Below are 17,431 nucleotides of genomic sequence, written 5' to 3'. Positions count from 1 at the left end.
CGGTAATTATACGCTTTTTAGATCTGTTTATAAATTCCTATTATTTAAATCACACACACACACGCCCATAACCACCCTCCACAAGCACTACACTCAAATATACGGAAACGTAAGTCGCTGCTGCTGCTACTGTGGCGGAACAGCAATGAAAGTGAAACGTAAACAAACCACACTACCTTCCCTTTTTTTGATTGAAGAAGCGTACACGCACATCACACCGTTTTAGTTTTAGTGAACAGCTGATTCCAACATTACGGCAAATTGAGAGAGCGAGAGAGCATCGGCTGAGAGAAGGTATGATGCAAGAGCGTAAACCATAAGTGAGCGGTTTTTGGTGAAGTTTTGACAAAGCAACAAAGCAGAAGGCATGGAACAGCATGGAGTTACATAGCAACCAAGGACAAAGAGCATTCGGAGGGGGTGCGTACAAATGTAGAACATTCATTGTTGAACGACCTTTACGCACATGCGGGGTAACGGCACAACAAACCACACACGGTTGGCTTCTGTTGTTTTGCTCACCACATTACCACACTATATCGGATAGTACAAAAACACGACGTCGTCGGAATAGTCTTGCGCGAGGTCAACAAACTTTCGAATTCGATTAGATCTGATGGCGGGTTCAAACGAATACGCAATGTTCAATTGCAACAAACACATCAAACTCGCACGAATATAAAAGTCCACATAAAACTAGTTCATTGACACGTTGCACTACACCGCACCACACATACTGACTGATATGAGATAAAGATGGATGATGGATTGCGAGTGGCTCGCGTTAAGAAGGAGTATCAACGCCTCACCTGCTCGAAGCAACACACTCGACGGACACGCGTACCATCAAAACGTAATGTATAAAACAATACCTAAATCTAAACAGCCGCACACTATCACAGAACACTATCCATCATGCGTCTCCATCGGCATTCCTATCACACTTCTACGAACGATTCTCAAAGGTACGCAAACACGCCAATCCCCCAATTCACAATTCAAACTATATTGCAGCCACCACAATACTTATTGTTAAACTCTGTACACTCTGCACACTCTTGCGAGCAGCGCCCGGTTCTAGTGGTGCATCAGCGAAAAATGACACCCCCTCCTCACGAACAAGAAAAATTAGAACGTAAACACGGGGTCGACGACGGAATACACGAACAGTGACAGCACACGACACGAGGCGTTGAGCTTACGCCTTGCTGTTACCGTCATTTTCATCATAGCAATTGCTATCTCAACGTATACGCTTTTTTATATGTATTGTTATGGCCGAATCAGCTACTAATGTTTTTTTTTTTATAGTACGTGTCCTAATGAATCAACATTTACAGGTTGAAGCCACTGTTCGGTGTGAATATTACTATTTTCAGCTTTAATTGCATTTGCACTTACTTCATTTACATCTACTGCTGAAATATTGCATGCATTTTTAGGAAATATTACCGACATTTTACTAATCACAAAATGTGATTTGGATTTAGGTGATACAAATACTTTTAACTCTGTAATCAGTATTGATATGCTTTTACCTGAATAAATGTATTGCATAGCTTATATTAATCACAAAATATTATTTTCTTCCACGCGAATCAACAAATTTTCTTTGCAGCACGTGTGATATTTCTTCATAGACACCCTGTTTTGACGGTTGAAATATTTCAATCTTCTCACCAGAATTTAAAATTTACACAGAAATTAGTGCAGAATACTTTTTTTCTACATTTTGTAATGGCAGTCGATGATTTTCCAACAGCAGAATACGAAGGAATAAAGAAGAAAGAATATAAGTTACAGTTTATAAAATAAAATATAAAATTGTGGCTATACCTTGCATAATGAACAATAATTAACTAACATTAGAAGACAAAAAAAATAATTCTACCAAGATATTTTTTTCAATTTCAACTTATGAAGTCCTGTTGATCAGTTTCTATTCAATCCCGACTGCAAAACGTTTGGATAAGGTCGTCCCAAAAAAGACTTGCTAAAAACATGCTATTGATCGCTGATAGGAAGAAGGAGCAAGCTTTGATTCGAAAAATCCATACACAGCTCATTGTGAGTCATTGTTTAATAAACTGCTTCATCTTAGCCATGGACGATGAGTTCTGTCTTATACAAAATATTCCATCCTGTCCCAGATACGCTTCACAATTTGTACGGGTGCCATGACCCCTGGATCAAAGTATCACAACGATAAAGCTACCAGTCGATAAAACCTCTGTTGCTGCAGCTTTGATAAGATATTGTAAAATTGGAAGCGGTTGAAACTGGTCATTCAGGATGGCCTCAATATTACAATTTTTATTGTTTTTTTGCACTAAGATAAACCTCATAGTACAAACAAATCTACAACGAGTACGAGTTTTTCCACAAAAGAGGATATGTAACTCGAGAGAAACCGCCAAGACACGCTACTGTTTCAGTGGAACTCTCCTACTCATAATGATTTGAATGGTAGCAGTATGCACTTAGTGGCAACGGCTACAACGACCATCGTTCGCGTATCGAATACGAGATAAATGGGGCATTCAAAGACAATATTATCTTATCTTCCAAACGCACCTATCTGCCGACTAATGATCAGGCACCGAATAGATGATCGTGTAGGCATAAAATCACGTAACTTTTGTAGCACAGATTCAAGATGGTTACACTTAGCGATACATTTGTTACTGTTAATTTAACAATAGGCAGGTATTTGATCGCTCAGTAGCAAATGAATTATTTTCATGATATATTTCAATGCGCTTTTGGCTAGATAAGCCATACACTAATTCATTTTGCCGCTGATATATTGATATTTCAATACAATTATCGCTAGATAAACCATATGCTATCTTCCTTTGCTGCTGTGATATTGATGGCAATCAGACACAGAAGTAGTTTATCTTTCTTTTAGAATCAACCATTTTCTTTTTTGTATACGTATATTGTAAATATTAGTGCTTTCCGTCTACTAGCTGCTCTTGGAGCAAAAATCACATTAGCTTTCCAAGAGGTGTTGCGGCCGTCTGCTTTACGATAAGAGAATGATGTTAAGGCTACTGTTTCTGTTTTGTGTAGGTGCTAGCGTCTAGCACACGATACAACATTCTATGCCTCTTCTCTTCAAATCTCGATGTCAATCTATAAACTTCTTTGAAATTCTCTTGCACACATTAACTGCATAAATTGTAACTAGAGTAGCACATTTGCATCGGACAACACGATCGACAGTTTTTTTTTTTACGGTGCAGCGGGAGAATGTGGAACGCAGCTGTAGATTAATAGTAGTAGTAGTAGTCGTACTCATGATTGTCCACCCGTGTGTATGGCGCTTTTTGGCGATATGCTCTAACAAATTTGTACCATTTAACCATTGAAACGTATCCTGACCGAGTTACCCGAGCAAAACTTTACGCATCATGCTGCTGCTTGGCTCGCTACCCGGATCTGTCGAGCTGGTATCCGCAACGCATCTTTAATAGTTGAACGAAAAAAATATTTTTTTTAAATAATAAATTATTTGCCCTACAAACAAACGCGTCACGAAGGCTACTTACTTTGAGGAGCATAAATACTGCAACAAAGGAATACGGTATTTGCCACAGAAATCTACAAACTTGATATGTTCAACACGGTTGTCAAAAAATACTCCTAAAACGAAAACATAGAAAACAATAGCAAAAAGAAAAGAATTTTTGGGGCTTCGCTGCTCTTACCTTTGCAATTTGGATTCACGCAACAGTTCGCCGTCTGGAGGTACTCAATCAGGGTGCGTGGCAAATCTTCCGTTCCATAGCGAATGGCACATGTTTTCACGGTACGTCCAGCGAGCTCTAGCAAGCTTGGCGGATTCAATGTCATATCCTTAACGAAGCGCACGACCAATGGGTTATCGCGCAGACTCAGCTATGGAATGGGGAGGAGGAAGAAGGCAAACATAGTTATTTAGTCGTTTTATAAATAACACCCCTAACAGCTTGCCTCACGTGGACCTGTCGTGATGGCTTCCCGGTATCATCTTTCTAGCAAATATATTTTTTTCAGTTGAAAGTGCATGTCACGTTAAAGTACAAACTGCACTCTAAGCGAAAAATCATCATTGACGATCGGTGTTATCAGTCGTGTGCTATTCTTTGTCAACGTTAACCCAATGCTTAACATCACCACCATCGCTCACTATTAATCAAGATCAAACAGACTAAATTGTTTCACTAATGACGTATGTCGCTCGGGGCTGGGATTCAGTTTTTACGTTACGTTTTTTCTAACAAGGTAAAAAAACAATAAGGAAATCATAACCTTTTACAGTAACAATTACAAGCTTCACGCCAATCCTATCCACACATCCTGCATCCGAAACAAATCATTTTGCGCCTACTGATAAACACAGATAGCACTGTCTATCGTACTTAAGCCGTCCTGAGACCGCTGGATTAAAACAATCTAAAGCGGTCGTTGTTTGACAACAGGTTTACACAATTTTACAATCCTCTCTTCAAACAAACCCGCTCCATTAAGGATTAAAGCAGACAGTTGAAAATCAGCTTCAACGGATTTACCGGTCATTTTGTCAAGTATCGCTACGTAAGAAACTGTAATGAGGTCAACACGCCACACGCCCTCAACATCTTTTTCTTCCGTATAAGAGACAGTCCAGTGCTGAAGCAGGAAACGTACCTCGGTTAAGTTTCGCAACGTAATAATCTCCCGCGGCAGATGTCGCAAACGATTTTTGTGCAATAGTAGCGACTTGAGGTTGACCAGTCGAGCAATGGATGCGGGCAGCATCTCCAATAAATTATCACAAAGAACGAGGGCATGCAGATGGTTGAGCAGACCGACGGTCTCCGGGATTTCTGCAATAAGATTTCCGCCAAGCGAAAGCAGCTGCAGGCTAAAAATTAAAAAAAAAGTTATATGTTAGTAAAACTAAAAATTTTAGGAATACCAGAATTTTAACAATAATATTAAAACTAATACCAGTACCTCGTTTAAATAAAGAACATGCCCACATGACTTGGCAAATTAAAAATAACATTTTACTCCTCTAAACAAACTGCTATTTTGTTTTCTACATTTCTTCTTTCACTATCTCGTGATCCTGCTATTATTGACTTTCATTGACTTAGCTATGTGTAGCTCCCGTAGCGGGATAATCATTCCTGCGTACGGGAAATAATCCGTACGGCATTCAATACAACAGGATTTCTTGCGTCGCACACAATGATCCCTGACGCTTTAAGGCAATTTTGAACAACACAAAATGGGAATGAATAATGAAATATGTAAACTACAAGGGGATACAAAAATAATTATTTAAATAACATCGATTTGTGAGATATTTGCACGCAACCAAACACCATCATGAATCGACGATACAAAAAAGCTATTGAACTGCACACGAAAGATAATGGCACTATCTCGAAGCATTGGAGCAATTGCTATCTCCCACGCAGGGGTAGTGCAAGATAAACGAACTGTTTCTCCTTCGCAACTGCGGCCAATAATGTCGTGCGAAACGAAAAACGCAGGACCATTATGTGCGTTGTTATCACGATGGGATCGTAACAAACCGCCAGTCAGGTCGGTTGTTTCTAGATATTTGAAAAAAAAAGTACTGTAGCCAACAAGAAGAGCCAGAGAAACAAACTACGTCAAATGTTCTGTTCCAATCGGCTAGCGTCCCTATTCGCTAATTATTCCCTTTCGATTTGCCCTAGGAACAATTTGTTTACATCCCACAAAAGATGAAAGTCATTGTTTATGATTGTGCAATGCATGCATGTGCAGCTAGTCCTATGCCCCCCCCCCCTCCCTCATACCTTTTTTCTCTCTTTCTCTCTTTCTATCTATCTCTCGCTCATGCAACTTACTTTTGCAGCTTCCATATATCCTTCGAAACATTCGTGATCTGATTACCGCCCAGGTAAAGATATTTCAACGACCGCAGCTCGATCACTTGCTCAGGAAAGTGTGCGAAACGATTGCCACTTAGGTTGAGCTCCTTGAGACCGCTGCCCGCCGCCGCAAGCAATGACTTTGGCAGTGACTTATCCGTCAGCAGATTGTTTTTTACGATCAGCGTTGTCAGCTGGCATTGCGTGATCACGTCGGGTAGCTCTTCCAGCCGATTATTGCTCAGATCCAGCACCTTCAGGTTGGTAAAGTCGGCAAGCGACAGTGGCACCCTTATCAGCTTGTTGTGATTGAGCAGCACCGTTTCGATATCTTCGGCCAGCTTCTTTGACTTTGAGACGCGCAGCAGATCGTCGTCCAGATGCCGCTTGTTCGAGTGGCCCAGATCGACCGTTTTCAGCTCGCGCGAGTCACTATCGCAGCTGTCCGAGGTGTAGACGACGTCCATTTTGTGCAAAGGGTTTAGCACCAAACCACTAATACCGTTGTCCGGTATTATCTATCACCGTAATAGGACCAACTACGGTCTGGAGTACAACGGTCTCTGCGTTCCCGAACCAACGAACGTTCGGCGCATCGAAAGATAGCCGGATGGAAACGGATGAACTGCGCTGGTTAATTACTGCTGCAAGAGAAAAAAACGTTTTTGAAGACGTAGAACATGGTATAAATACGCGCCGGTCCATATAAACGGAAGCGCACTGTACGAAGCGCACAAAAACATCGTTCACTATGCTATAGAGAGACAACAACACAAACAAATCAACCAAAAGGCTAAAAACCTAGGATGAAAATAGAACGCAACCGATAAATAAAAATTGCACACATGCTCAAATTCTCACCGGGGTGGTAAGCACACACACACTCGCAAAAACACATAACATACGGTGGGGTATCAAAGATCAACTTAGCAAATGGTAAAAACACTTTGAGAATAAAGGGAAAAGAAAATTTGCTCCACACACTGGTCACTTGCAAAAGAGAAGATGAATTTATCAAAACGAAACGCCCGGCTTGCTTTGTTGCCAACTTACTGACAACCGTATTGTTCTTCACAAGGAACAACGCGCGTCTCGCCACTACACAACACCAAAGGAACGAATCTCTGCTCGCACGCACGCATGCGATTTCTCGTCGCGCAACAGCGTACAGCGCGATAACACAACACAGCGGCAACCACACAACAACTGTCCGCCGCGTCGTGTTGCCGTCGAGGGACCAAATCAATGGTTTCGGGTTGGCCAACGAATGGACCGTTTTATATAGGCTACGCGAACTTACTGCGCCCATCATCTCTTTCAAGGCCGGGAAGCTCTCCGGCAGGTAGTCGGGAGCCGGGACGATGGATGGGAGTAGATTTTGCGATGATAAACGCGAGAAATTCACTCCAACATCAACACTCTGCCCTGTCCGGCTTGCCCGCCTGCCCGTCTGCCCGCATTTGCAATATTACCTTTTTGTTCTTTTTGCTGAGCTTCGAGAGGACACTTGTTCGAATCTCGCGCGTAGCAAATCAACAGCAAACCGTGCGCTAGTGTGTGCGTGATCGTCGTTGTCGTCGGCTGTTATCAGTCAGTACAAGTTGCCCGTTGCCCTCTCTTGATGGTGGTTAGCTGTACACGGTACGGCACCACTGCGGTGGACATTCGGTAGCCCGCGACACAGAACCACACGCTGTCGTGTGCCAGACGAGATGAAACTCTCCACCAACAGTAGTAGTAGTAATACTGCGGCAAAAAAGCAACACACGGCCCCCAGGCAGGCAAATTACCACTGGAGAACGTCGCAATACGGCATACCGAATCTCCTTCACGACCGTCTAACAGATCAGACGACTGCCAACTGAGGGAATCTCTGGGCAAATGTATTATATTAGACCGCCAAACTAAACTACGCGCACATACGCATCAACGCTACCAGTTGGGGCCTGACGGACCCTCCCAAGGAGGGAGATTGGAACCTCCTCTTATCGCGCCCTTCCCTTGGGCAGCATTGGTTAGGTGGGAATAAAAATAAAAATCGTTTGATAACCGTTAGCAGCTACACCAACATCATCAACATACACACACACTCGCTGTAAGAAACTACGAATGTCTCAAGCTAGCGGCACATTTTAAGTGCATGAAAATAACGTCCGAATCTTCCCGTCTGAACACATACAACTGCACGATGACATCAATTGTCTTAATCGGCATAAATTAAAGACCATTCGGAAACCGCACACACTGGACGAACGAACAATGAAAAATGGCTACCATTCCACTTTGAAATCGAAAGTGAATTATTGAATCATTCGTTTCCATAGAGACGGCCGTGCGTATTGCTACAAAAAACAATTTAAAACGAAAGAGAAATATTTTATCTCCTTCCTGGCCTTCAGATATTACATCCTCGCGAGGACCTCTACCGTCTCTCATACCGAACCCCGAAGAAGAAATAGAATACACAAAAATGATTTACAGAGTGCAGTTAAGGCAAACAACATAAGGTGAATAAACTAATGTGCAAGAAGAAAATTGTATGTAAGACAGAAAGTTAAACCAATAAAGTAAGTGATGAAGCTAGCTAACTGATATCAAAAAACTACCACGCCATCTCTCTCACCTCAGATTGGTTCAATGTCTGTTGACACAAGAGTTCTTCCCAACGCTTGCTCGTAGATACGTGAATGTCCTTAAACGTTATCTCAGATCCGTTCAAAATACTAAGCGTTCGCGTTTGGTACCTCGCGATTCAAAACCAAGACATTAAATCATATTGTTATAAATAAATAAATACGCAGTTTCTTCTACGCCTACGATGGTTTCTTTGCAAGATCATCTTTTTACAGCGCACAATACGATTGTGCCGAGTCTGGCTCGTCTTCCTCTCCGCAGAGTTGCTTCAGCGATTTGCCTTTCAGACGAATGTACTCCTGGTACCATTTGTTGATTTTCGATGCTTGCCGTTCCTCGAAGTAACTGATGGCGTCGTGAATGAAGATGTCATTCTCTAACCGTTTCGTACCGTTAGTAAGGGCGGTGCGCGATAGGTCGTCCGCAAGTTGGTTCCCGCTCACTTCGACGTGCCCCGGTATCCATTGGATAGTAACTTGAAACCTTCGCGCCAACTCCAGGATTTCGTTGGCCACCGCATTACGATAACGGGAGTTGCGATTCTTTTTCAAAAACGTACACGCCGCTTGGCTGTCGGTTAGCAACACTGCTCGATGGATGCTTCGATCGGCAATGTGCTGCATAGCTACCTTGATTGCTAGCGTTTCCGCCGTCATGATGCTGGTGTCGAGCTTCAGCTGTACGGCAATCCGTACGTCGTTCGTTTCGTCATAAACACCGATACCACACTGGCCATCCGGAGACTTGGAAGCATCCGTGTAGATGTGCACCCAGCCACAGTACTCACTCTCCAGCACGTACTCGGTCAGCCGGCGGAGGGTTTCCGGTCGCAAATTGCACTTTCCGACCTGTAGCTGCTCAAGCGTCGGATTAACCCGCACATCAGTCAGCAGCTCCGCGGTACGTATGTGTTTTGCGATGGCCTCAAAGATGTAACGATTCTCGAGGAATATACGCTGTACGAATGACAAAGGCCGTCCGTTATCCAATGCTTGAAGCGCGCGTAGCTCACTGTAGGTACGGTTGTTGCTACGGCAGTGTTGAGCGATTTCGCGAGCAGCTATCATTTCACGGACCAGCTCAAGCTGTTCCCGTTTTGCAAGACGCTGACGATGTTTCCGATACTCTTGCAGGAGTGCATTGCGACACATGTTCCACCCATCGGAGTCACTATGCAAATCCCGAGCCACTAGACGGTTAGCGAGCGCGGGTGCCAAACTATGCGAACCGCTACTAGTGCAGCATTCTTTCAGCTGATTTAGAAACTTCCTATACAACGTAACCCACAACTCGTATCGAGTATACATTTTATATCACCAAAACAAACGACAAGTTGCACCCCCAGCTGATATTAAAATTTTGTTTCCCGAAAAAAGAATCACAATCTCTTGCCAAGGATGCCTACTACGCATCAACACAATTGTTTGCAGCACGAAGTTAAACGGTTCAACGAATGCTTTTCACGCACACACAAATAGTACCGGCTGTATTACCTTTTTCTGTGCAGTTAATACTCAACGCCACACGCACGACCGCACTGGATGCGAAACAATTGATTAGAACAATAGGGTAACGTAGATGCGCACCAGCATCTCGGTTGGTTGCGATTATTGTGCCGGAGATACGAAAAGAATCTGCGAGCCCGTACCTCTCTGCATCCTTCTTCGTCATCTGACACACAATCAAAACAACATCAGCTGTCATCATGTTTGCACGCGGAATGGCAATGGTGGTAAATTATTGGCACATTTTTGTCCACGCGCATTATCTCAAAATCGAATCATGGGGAATACGTTCCTTTATACAATAATTGCCATAATCGTTTGTTGAGTTTGCATTGCATCACCCGAAAGAACTGAAATTTTTGAAGAAAAATACCACCCAGCCTCCGATCAAAAACGTCAAGCAAAGCGCGTCCTGTACAGCTGTCAAATTTGATGTCAAAATGCTACAACACGTACAGCCTGTTGTTTGAAGAAACCGGAATCAAGACGCCGCCGAAACATTTTCCTTTCTCATTGACACTTCTCTACTTTCCATCCGATTTATTCGTAAAATTCAGCTACATAATCCATACAAAATGGTTCAATCTAACGGTGCCGAATTGACGGAACACGAGGCCGAACTGTACGATCGCCAGATTCGCCTGTGGGGGTTGGATTCTCAGAAGCGGTAACTATTCATCTCTAGGCTGAATCACCAATCCAATTCTACATTCCTCTCTACGTTTTTCTACCGCATCCATTCCTGCAGCCTGCGTTCAGCCCGCATTCTCATCTCCGGAATAAATGGTCTCGGTGCGGAAATTGCCAAAAACATCATTCTGGCCGGTGTGAAATCCGTCACTCTGTTGGATGATCGGAAAGTAACGGAGGAAGACTACTGCTCCCAGTTTCTTGCACCTCAATCGTCCACCGGCAGCAATCGGGCCGAATCATCGCTTGCCCGTGCGCAAAACCTAAACCCGATGGTCGAACTGAAAGCCGACACTGACTCGCTCGACTCGAAAGAGGACGCATACTTCAAAGAGTTCGACGTGGTTTGTCTTATCGGTGCGTCAACGGCACAGCTTCTCCGGGTGAACGCCATATGCCGGGAGGCGAAGGTGAAATTTTTTGCCACCGATGTTTGGGGCATGTATGGGTTCAGCTTTGCCGATCTGCAGCAACACGAGTTTGCGGAGGATGTGGCAAAATATGTGGTTGTATCGAAACCGAACGAAAAGCCTAAAACGGAAACCGTTAACACTACAGTCAAGTGTACGGAAGAGTATCCACCCTATCAGTCGCTGGTGGACTTTGATTTCCGCGATGCATCGTACGCTCGGCGTCTGAAACGCAATGGACCGGCACTGCCCGTACAACGAGTTCTGCAAACGTTCCGCGACCGAGAGCAGCGTGATCCGGCCTATGGCAAGCGGGAGGAAGATTTGAAGAAATTGTTACAGCTGCGCGATGAGCTAGCACCAGAGTTGATTTCGGATCATGCGTTCGATCACGTGTTTGCGCAGATTTCGCCTGTGGCCGCGATTGTTGGGGGTGCTGTGGCGCATGAAATCATTAAAGTTGTTTCGCAGAAGGAAAGACCGCACCGTAACGTATTCCTGTTCGATCCGGAAAGTTGCTGTGGATTCGTGGAACTGATCGGGGCCGAGCAGTAATGTTTTGCATTACTAAGTTTTGCACGGCAGACTGTAAAATGCCAATTACTTTATTTTCTTTTTTCGTATGATACCTTCTAATAAGCTACTTCATAATAAAATACCCAATTCTATCGTCGTAAGCTGAGCGATCTGCAAATAAATCTTCAAAAATGTTGCTCCAAAACGGGATTATCCTTTAAAACGGGTTGCTTTACCATTTTTCCCACAACAGAATCGTACCACCGTGGCGCCAAACCTTTCGGTTCACTTACTTTTATTTGAATGTCTGTCTCGGAAAGAATAGCACCGCAACGGACATCGTTAGCGTATACCAACGATTTTCCCAGCTTATCGTGACAAGATCGTTCACACTCCAACAGCTTTCTGTTGTTGGTGGAAACCTCCTTCAAAGCGACAAGTAACTCACTTTCATTAAAATCATCCTCTTCCAGCACGGATCGTGTTTGTTCAATTACTGTCCATATATCCTTGTTTCCCGGCTTTTTCTCGACCACCCTAATGCACCGAACCATGCGGGTGAGTTCTGCTGGATTTAACGATGCTTTATGATCGGTTCCTTTCCATGATTTGTCCAACGTAAAGTGCCGTTCGACTACCTGTGCACCTAAAACGACACTCGCTACCGTGAGTTGTATACCCAGTTCATGGCCCGAATAGCCAATGGTAAGCTCAGGAAAATGACTCCGAAATAAAGGAATCATTTGCAGCATACTATCTTCCGCCCGCGTCGGATAGGACGAAACACAATGAAGTAATGCCACATCTTTACGATGGCGAAACATCATGTGAATGGTGCAAATTTGATCCCAATCTAGCATCCCAGTAGAAATGATTAGTGGAGTAGATCGATTGGCTGCGTAACGCAGAATTGGCACGTTATCTGCATCACCCGAACCGATTTTAATGAACGGAACAGAAAGCTGCTCTTCCAACTCTCGGTACGATGCTCCGTCCATGGCGGACGCAGTAAAAGCAATATCGTTCTCAGCGGCAAAAGCTTGCAGCTCACGATACTGATCAATCGAAAACTCAAGCCATTGCTTATGCTCCCCGTACGTGCTGCCCCAAGAGTTAGGTCCGGTGTATGGGCGTGCCAGAGCCGAGGCGGTAAATTTTTCGCTCAAATTCGATCGCTGGAACTTTACACAATCTGCACCACAGTCCTAAAATGCATTGCCCAAGCAGTTTTATTAAATATAAAAACATTAATACAAACAAAACTACTTCATACCTTGGCTGCTTTTATCATTTGCTTGGCTGTATGTAGCGATCCTTGATGGTTCTGTCCAATTTCGGCAACTATAAACGTTTTTCCCAGCTCATTGTTCCACAACGCCATGCTCTTTTGGTTGAAATTGACTTGCGTAGGTTTAGATTTTACACTATTCAAACACACGGAAATAATTTATATACAAAAATCGCCACTACCCCAACGTTAGACCAACCCACACACAGCAGTTGGTCAATCGCTTCCAAGGCTTAATTAGATAAAGTTGGAACGAGAAGAGACGCATATGACACGTACATGCTCCAGCATCACAGTTTTATGTTTGTGTTGCTGTCCATCTCCCCCCCTGTTCAGTACAAATAAAGGCCGTAAACTGTCACGACACAAAACATGGTTGAGTTCTTAAATTCAGCCGTCGCATAGTTATCGCACTCCGTATCCCATCGGCAACGGGCCACACATTTGCATCCAGCGCCGAGCTGCTGACCAATCCACACCTGCACCACGTGTTTGTAATGATGCATTTCGAGATCCTTCACTTGCAGGCTTATTTCATCCGCCATCGATTTAGTCCAGCGGGATGCATCCGCTGCCGAGTATGATTGTCCTACCGAGCCGGTATAGAGAAAAGCGCAATTCCAAACTAAGTAGGTGTAATGCATAGGATCAACTGTGTGTCTTACCGGTTAGCGTTTCGGTCAGTACGGTGTTGATAATTTCTCGTATCTTTTCCGACTTAAATGTTTCACTTAGCTCCGGGCGCATCTGATACCCGGCCGGCGACGGGGGAATGTGTCCTATTTCAGTTTCGTTCAGCGGCATTCTGTGTCACAGCAGCTATTTCTTCACAGCGAATGCGAAAGAAAATAGTGTGAAAATCTCCGGGCACGCACGAGCCGTTCTGTCTCGTCTCGAAGGAAAAATCTCTCGAAGCCTCTGCTCAGGTTTGTTTTGGTTTCCAAAGCAACGAATTTTGTGGTAGTGGTGGTGGTGATTTGTTATGAAGACAGGCAACTCTCAATATACGCTTTTTATCAAACCCGTTTTATGCTGCAACTTGTTTTTAGAAACTTTTGGAGTAATTCCTTAAGTTTGATCGTTTGAAATAACTATTAATTTATCTAACTTACTGTTTGAACCTAATAAAGGTTGGGTTTCATATGTTTTCAGTCCGCGTCCAACTTTGCCTTGTTTGAGAGCAGCACACATTGACATTTGCCATATTTGATCGCCTGGATGACTTTTTTTTATTTGAATTGGCCAGCTGTCTGCGTAATGGCAAACATCTAAATTTAAAAACAAACGCACAAACGTCACAACGCACAGTATCAGTAACAGAATTGTATTTTTGTATGCTTCCAGCTTTCATGCATCCTACAAACATAGGCAATGTAGAATCAATTGCGTTTTGTTTGATGATTCCAGCCTTAGTTTTTTTTTTGTTTTTCCGGGTCAGTTTTGCACAATCAGCCAGCTTGCAATTATGTCCCCCGTAAGCTACGAATCTATCTATTACAACATGAACGACCCATCCATTCACGATGCCTTGGAAATAAACGTTACTACACATGCTGGTATGCCAGCTTACAGCTCATTCAGTTCTTCCTTCATGAGGAGCTTTTTCTTGCACTTGCGATTCGACACCATATTTTTAACATTTTATAATTTAATCCGTCCACAAGCAATGATTTACGCACACGAATCATCTGACATTGTCGATAGATGACGGGTTAGTAGTACCGACCGATTGAGCCCACCATTCTTAGCTGATTTGGCTTATTTAGATATAATCCTAGAACCATGAGCACAGGCTTTATCGCTTAAATAGGAGAAAACAGTTTAAACAAATGCGTTATGGAAAACGGGTAAGTGTGGGTAAGTGTGTGGTTTCATAAAACAAAACTTACGGCTATATTCTAATTCGTACGTTTGAAATGTTTTTCGTTTTTTTTTTGTTTTTGCAATACTTCTCCCACTAGGTGGTGCTTATGAAATAAAATGGAAACGGAACACGTGGGGAAAAAAACTCTAGCCAAAAAGGGAGTAGTGTAGAGGTAGAAGAAAACAATGCTACCACAGAGGCCCATGCCCTCCCATATCAGCTCCCTGTTTCCACCGCTCCACTCCACTTTATCACATTGCAGTATAGTCTAGCTGAATGTTTATCTGCCGCACGCCTATCGCTTCGAAGATCATGCGTGTGTGCTGTACCACGTACTTGGGATCAACGTTTTTCGATACCTCCAGCTTGATCACACCAACGTACACGTCGGTGCAGAGGGTCCAAAAATGTGGCTCCTGTACGCTGTACACACCGGCCAGTCCGGTCACCTTCTGATAGCAGGAAGGCAGTAATCGATCCAGCGCTACCGGTTGGCGCTGCATCAACACCATGACCGATTCCTTGATCAACGACAGCGTGCTCACTCCGATCGTCAGCGCAATGAACATGCTGCAGATGGGATCGGCTCGCATCCATCCAAATAGCTGCATCAGCACAGCCGATATAATCACACCAACCGATCCGAGCGTATCGGCCAGAATGTGCAGGAAGACGCCACGCATAATCTGCGAGTTGGTGGACACAATCTCGCCACCTCCATGACTGTGACCATGATGATGATCACCTGCACCGTGCGAATGTCCATGGTGATCGTTATGGTTCGACAGCAGATGGTGCGTATCGTGGCTGTTATGATTCATTGTACCGCCGTGGGAATGTCCGTGACTTGCTCCACCGCCATGCGAATGACCGTGTCCACCACCACCATGCGAATGGCCGTGTCCACCGTGCTGGAATGCATAGATACCGACCAGGTTCACCAACAACCCGAGTACGGAAACGATAAACAATCGTTCGTGTTTCACTTCCGGAGGCTCGATCGCACGCTCTACCGCTTCGGACATGATGAAGAATGCGATAAACAGCAGAAAGAGGCTGTTGACGAATCCTGCCAACACTTCAGCTCGTACGTAGCCGTAAGAATACTTTTCATTTGCTCGCCACTTGGTAATAACGGACGCCGCCAACCCGGCCAGCAGCCCAGTACAGTCGAAGAACATATGGAACGAATCGGAGATCAAACCTTGAAAAGGGACATGGACGTTAAATTTGGAACACATTAACCGTGAGAAGCGAAACTTACCTAAACTGTTGGTCCATATGCCGTACATAAGTTCAACAAACGCAAAGCTTAAATTAAGCAGTAGGAAGAAAAACAAATTCCGCGAATTACGATCCGACAATATAAGCCGGCTCAGACTGCTGAACTTTTCCCGTATCCGATAGCCGAATCCACGTGAGTCTTTATGCGTTAATGGCAGCATCGTGAAGGTTGATTTTTTTCTTTTTTTTTTTTGTGAGGCCACAAACAAGCAATGCTGATAAGCACTTTGGGAATCCTTTTAGGTGCAGAGTCGCGGGTCGCTCCGGCAAGTGGTCAAAAACCAGCACTCAATGAAGGTCTCGCGTGATACGGGGGTTGTGATTGGTGACTTTGGCCGAGATTTATCTGCAGGGTCCCAAATCTATGCTGCAATGATAAAGCAATCACGATCATTAATGATAAGGGATTTCGGGATTCGGATTCGTTGGTTAATGATAGTACGTCATGAAATGTACATAGACATCTTCACGGTGAACTTCCGGGCCTTTTTTGTGAAATTGTACCTCTGACACATCACGTACTATCCCAACCCTAGTCAAGATTGTAAACAATGCTGTTTCACCGATCCGGCCAGAGCGCTTATGCCTTGTTTTGCTTACGTGTGCACACAATTGTCTAAATAAAAGCCGACCATTTGGGCAGCTTCCTTGTTTCGGTCCGCGAGTTTACAAACAATGTGCCGTTAATCCCCTCGATGGTTCCGAGGTTTTTTTTTTGTTTTCTTCTCTTTTCATAGTCGATGTTCATATACTGATCGGACCGATAGCAGGAACATAGGTGGAAGCAAACACCGATCACGGAGACAACGCATAGACACGACAAAGCCCTACATACCCTATTTTGCGGATAAGCTGAGTGATCCGGATTTCCCACGGTTGAACTGTATTACGGCAAAGATCAGCATCGTTTGTAAGACATTTTTGGATATTAATTTTGCGTTTTTTCCCCGGATTCTGTTCGACGGCTGGCCGTGCACCCGTAATTACACTGCGAGCAGTGCAGGTCTTTTTTTTCGGCTGTCGTACACGGTGATGTTGACACGACATCCAAGCTGATATGACAGCTGTAATTTGGGGATGCGCACACCCATCTTCAATCCGTGATTCCGATTGCTTCTTCTGGCGGGTTATTGCATAAATCGGGTCAATAAAACATTCAACAAATTGATTATAAACTGATTAGTACGAAAAGCATGTAGTACTGCCATAGAATACTTTATTTGCTTTATCCTGAAAGGGAACGAATATGCTGTATACTGTATAAACCGCCAAAACGCATTCTCATTCAACAATATTCCATTCAAAATGTGTTATATAGTGAGTATTTTATGCAAAAAGTTTGTTTC

General features: G+C 43.8%; 6 protein-coding genes across 6 annotated transcripts in view; 1 reads left to right on the top strand and 5 right to left on the bottom strand.

Annotated features, from left to right (window-relative positions):
• LOC126559858 (cytoplasmic phosphatidylinositol transfer protein 1) overlaps nucleotides 1-17,431 on the bottom strand; it is a 183,280-nt gene that overhangs the window by 149,004 nt on the left and 16,845 nt on the right. The gene's annotated exons all lie outside the window — the stretch shown is intronic.
• LOC126558417 (leucine-rich repeat-containing protein 58) overlaps nucleotides 3,271-17,431 on the bottom strand; it is a 289,270-nt gene continuing 275,109 nt past the window's right edge. Inside the window, exons 2-6 of the mRNA XM_050214430.1 lie at nucleotides 5,871-6,389; nucleotides 4,675-4,891; nucleotides 3,714-3,903; nucleotides 3,555-3,648; nucleotides 3,271-3,470 (exon numbers count right to left, since the gene is read on the bottom strand). Coding sequence (XP_050070387.1) covers nucleotides 3,392-3,470; nucleotides 3,555-3,648; nucleotides 3,714-3,903; nucleotides 4,675-4,891; nucleotides 5,871-6,361 — 1,071 coding nt within the window. The 5' untranslated portion in view covers nucleotides 6,362-6,389 and the 3' untranslated portion in view covers nucleotides 3,271-3,391. The remainder of the gene's footprint in view (nucleotides 3,471-3,554; nucleotides 3,649-3,713; nucleotides 3,904-4,674; nucleotides 4,892-5,870; nucleotides 6,390-17,431) is intronic.
• LOC126558520 (SUMO-activating enzyme subunit 1) lies at nucleotides 10,599-11,692 on the top strand. The gene is made up of 2 exons (XM_050214544.1): nucleotides 10,599-10,700; nucleotides 10,782-11,692. Exons 1-2 carry the CDS (start codon nucleotides 10,609-10,611, stop codon nucleotides 11,686-11,688), a joined length of 999 nt encoding a protein of 332 aa, XP_050070501.1. The 5' UTR covers nucleotides 10,599-10,608; the 3' UTR covers nucleotides 11,689-11,692.
• Nucleotides 11,780-13,057, bottom strand: LOC126558334 (sialic acid synthase). The gene is made up of 2 exons (XM_050214330.1): nucleotides 12,923-13,057; nucleotides 11,780-12,854 (listed from the first exon to the last, which is right to left on the bottom strand). Exons 1-2 carry the CDS (start codon nucleotides 13,028-13,030, stop codon nucleotides 11,835-11,837), a joined length of 1,128 nt encoding a protein of 375 aa, XP_050070287.1. The 5' UTR covers nucleotides 13,031-13,057; the 3' UTR covers nucleotides 11,780-11,834.
• On the bottom strand, nucleotides 13,270-13,741 carry LOC126559408 (dynein light chain Tctex-type protein 2B-like). The gene is made up of 2 exons (XM_050215561.1): nucleotides 13,603-13,741; nucleotides 13,270-13,526 (listed from the first exon to the last, which is right to left on the bottom strand). The coding sequence occupies exons 1-2, from the start codon at nucleotides 13,739-13,741 to the stop codon at nucleotides 13,270-13,272; spliced, it is 396 nt and encodes a 131-aa protein (XP_050071518.1).
• LOC126558326 (zinc transporter 7) lies at nucleotides 15,031-16,257 on the bottom strand. Its single transcript, XM_050214321.1, has 2 exons — nucleotides 16,066-16,257; nucleotides 15,031-16,005 (listed from the first exon to the last, which is right to left on the bottom strand). The coding sequence occupies exons 1-2, from the start codon at nucleotides 16,244-16,246 to the stop codon at nucleotides 15,053-15,055; spliced, it is 1,134 nt and encodes a 377-aa protein (XP_050070278.1). The 5' UTR covers nucleotides 16,247-16,257; the 3' UTR covers nucleotides 15,031-15,052.

The sequence above is a fragment of the Anopheles maculipalpis genome, chromosome 2RL (genome assembly GCF_943734695.1).
Source record: "Anopheles maculipalpis chromosome 2RL, idAnoMacuDA_375_x, whole genome shotgun sequence".
In the NCBI taxonomy this organism is placed as follows: domain Eukaryota; kingdom Metazoa; phylum Arthropoda; class Insecta; order Diptera; family Culicidae; genus Anopheles; species Anopheles maculipalpis.
This window is presented reverse-complemented; position numbering and strand designations above follow the sequence as displayed.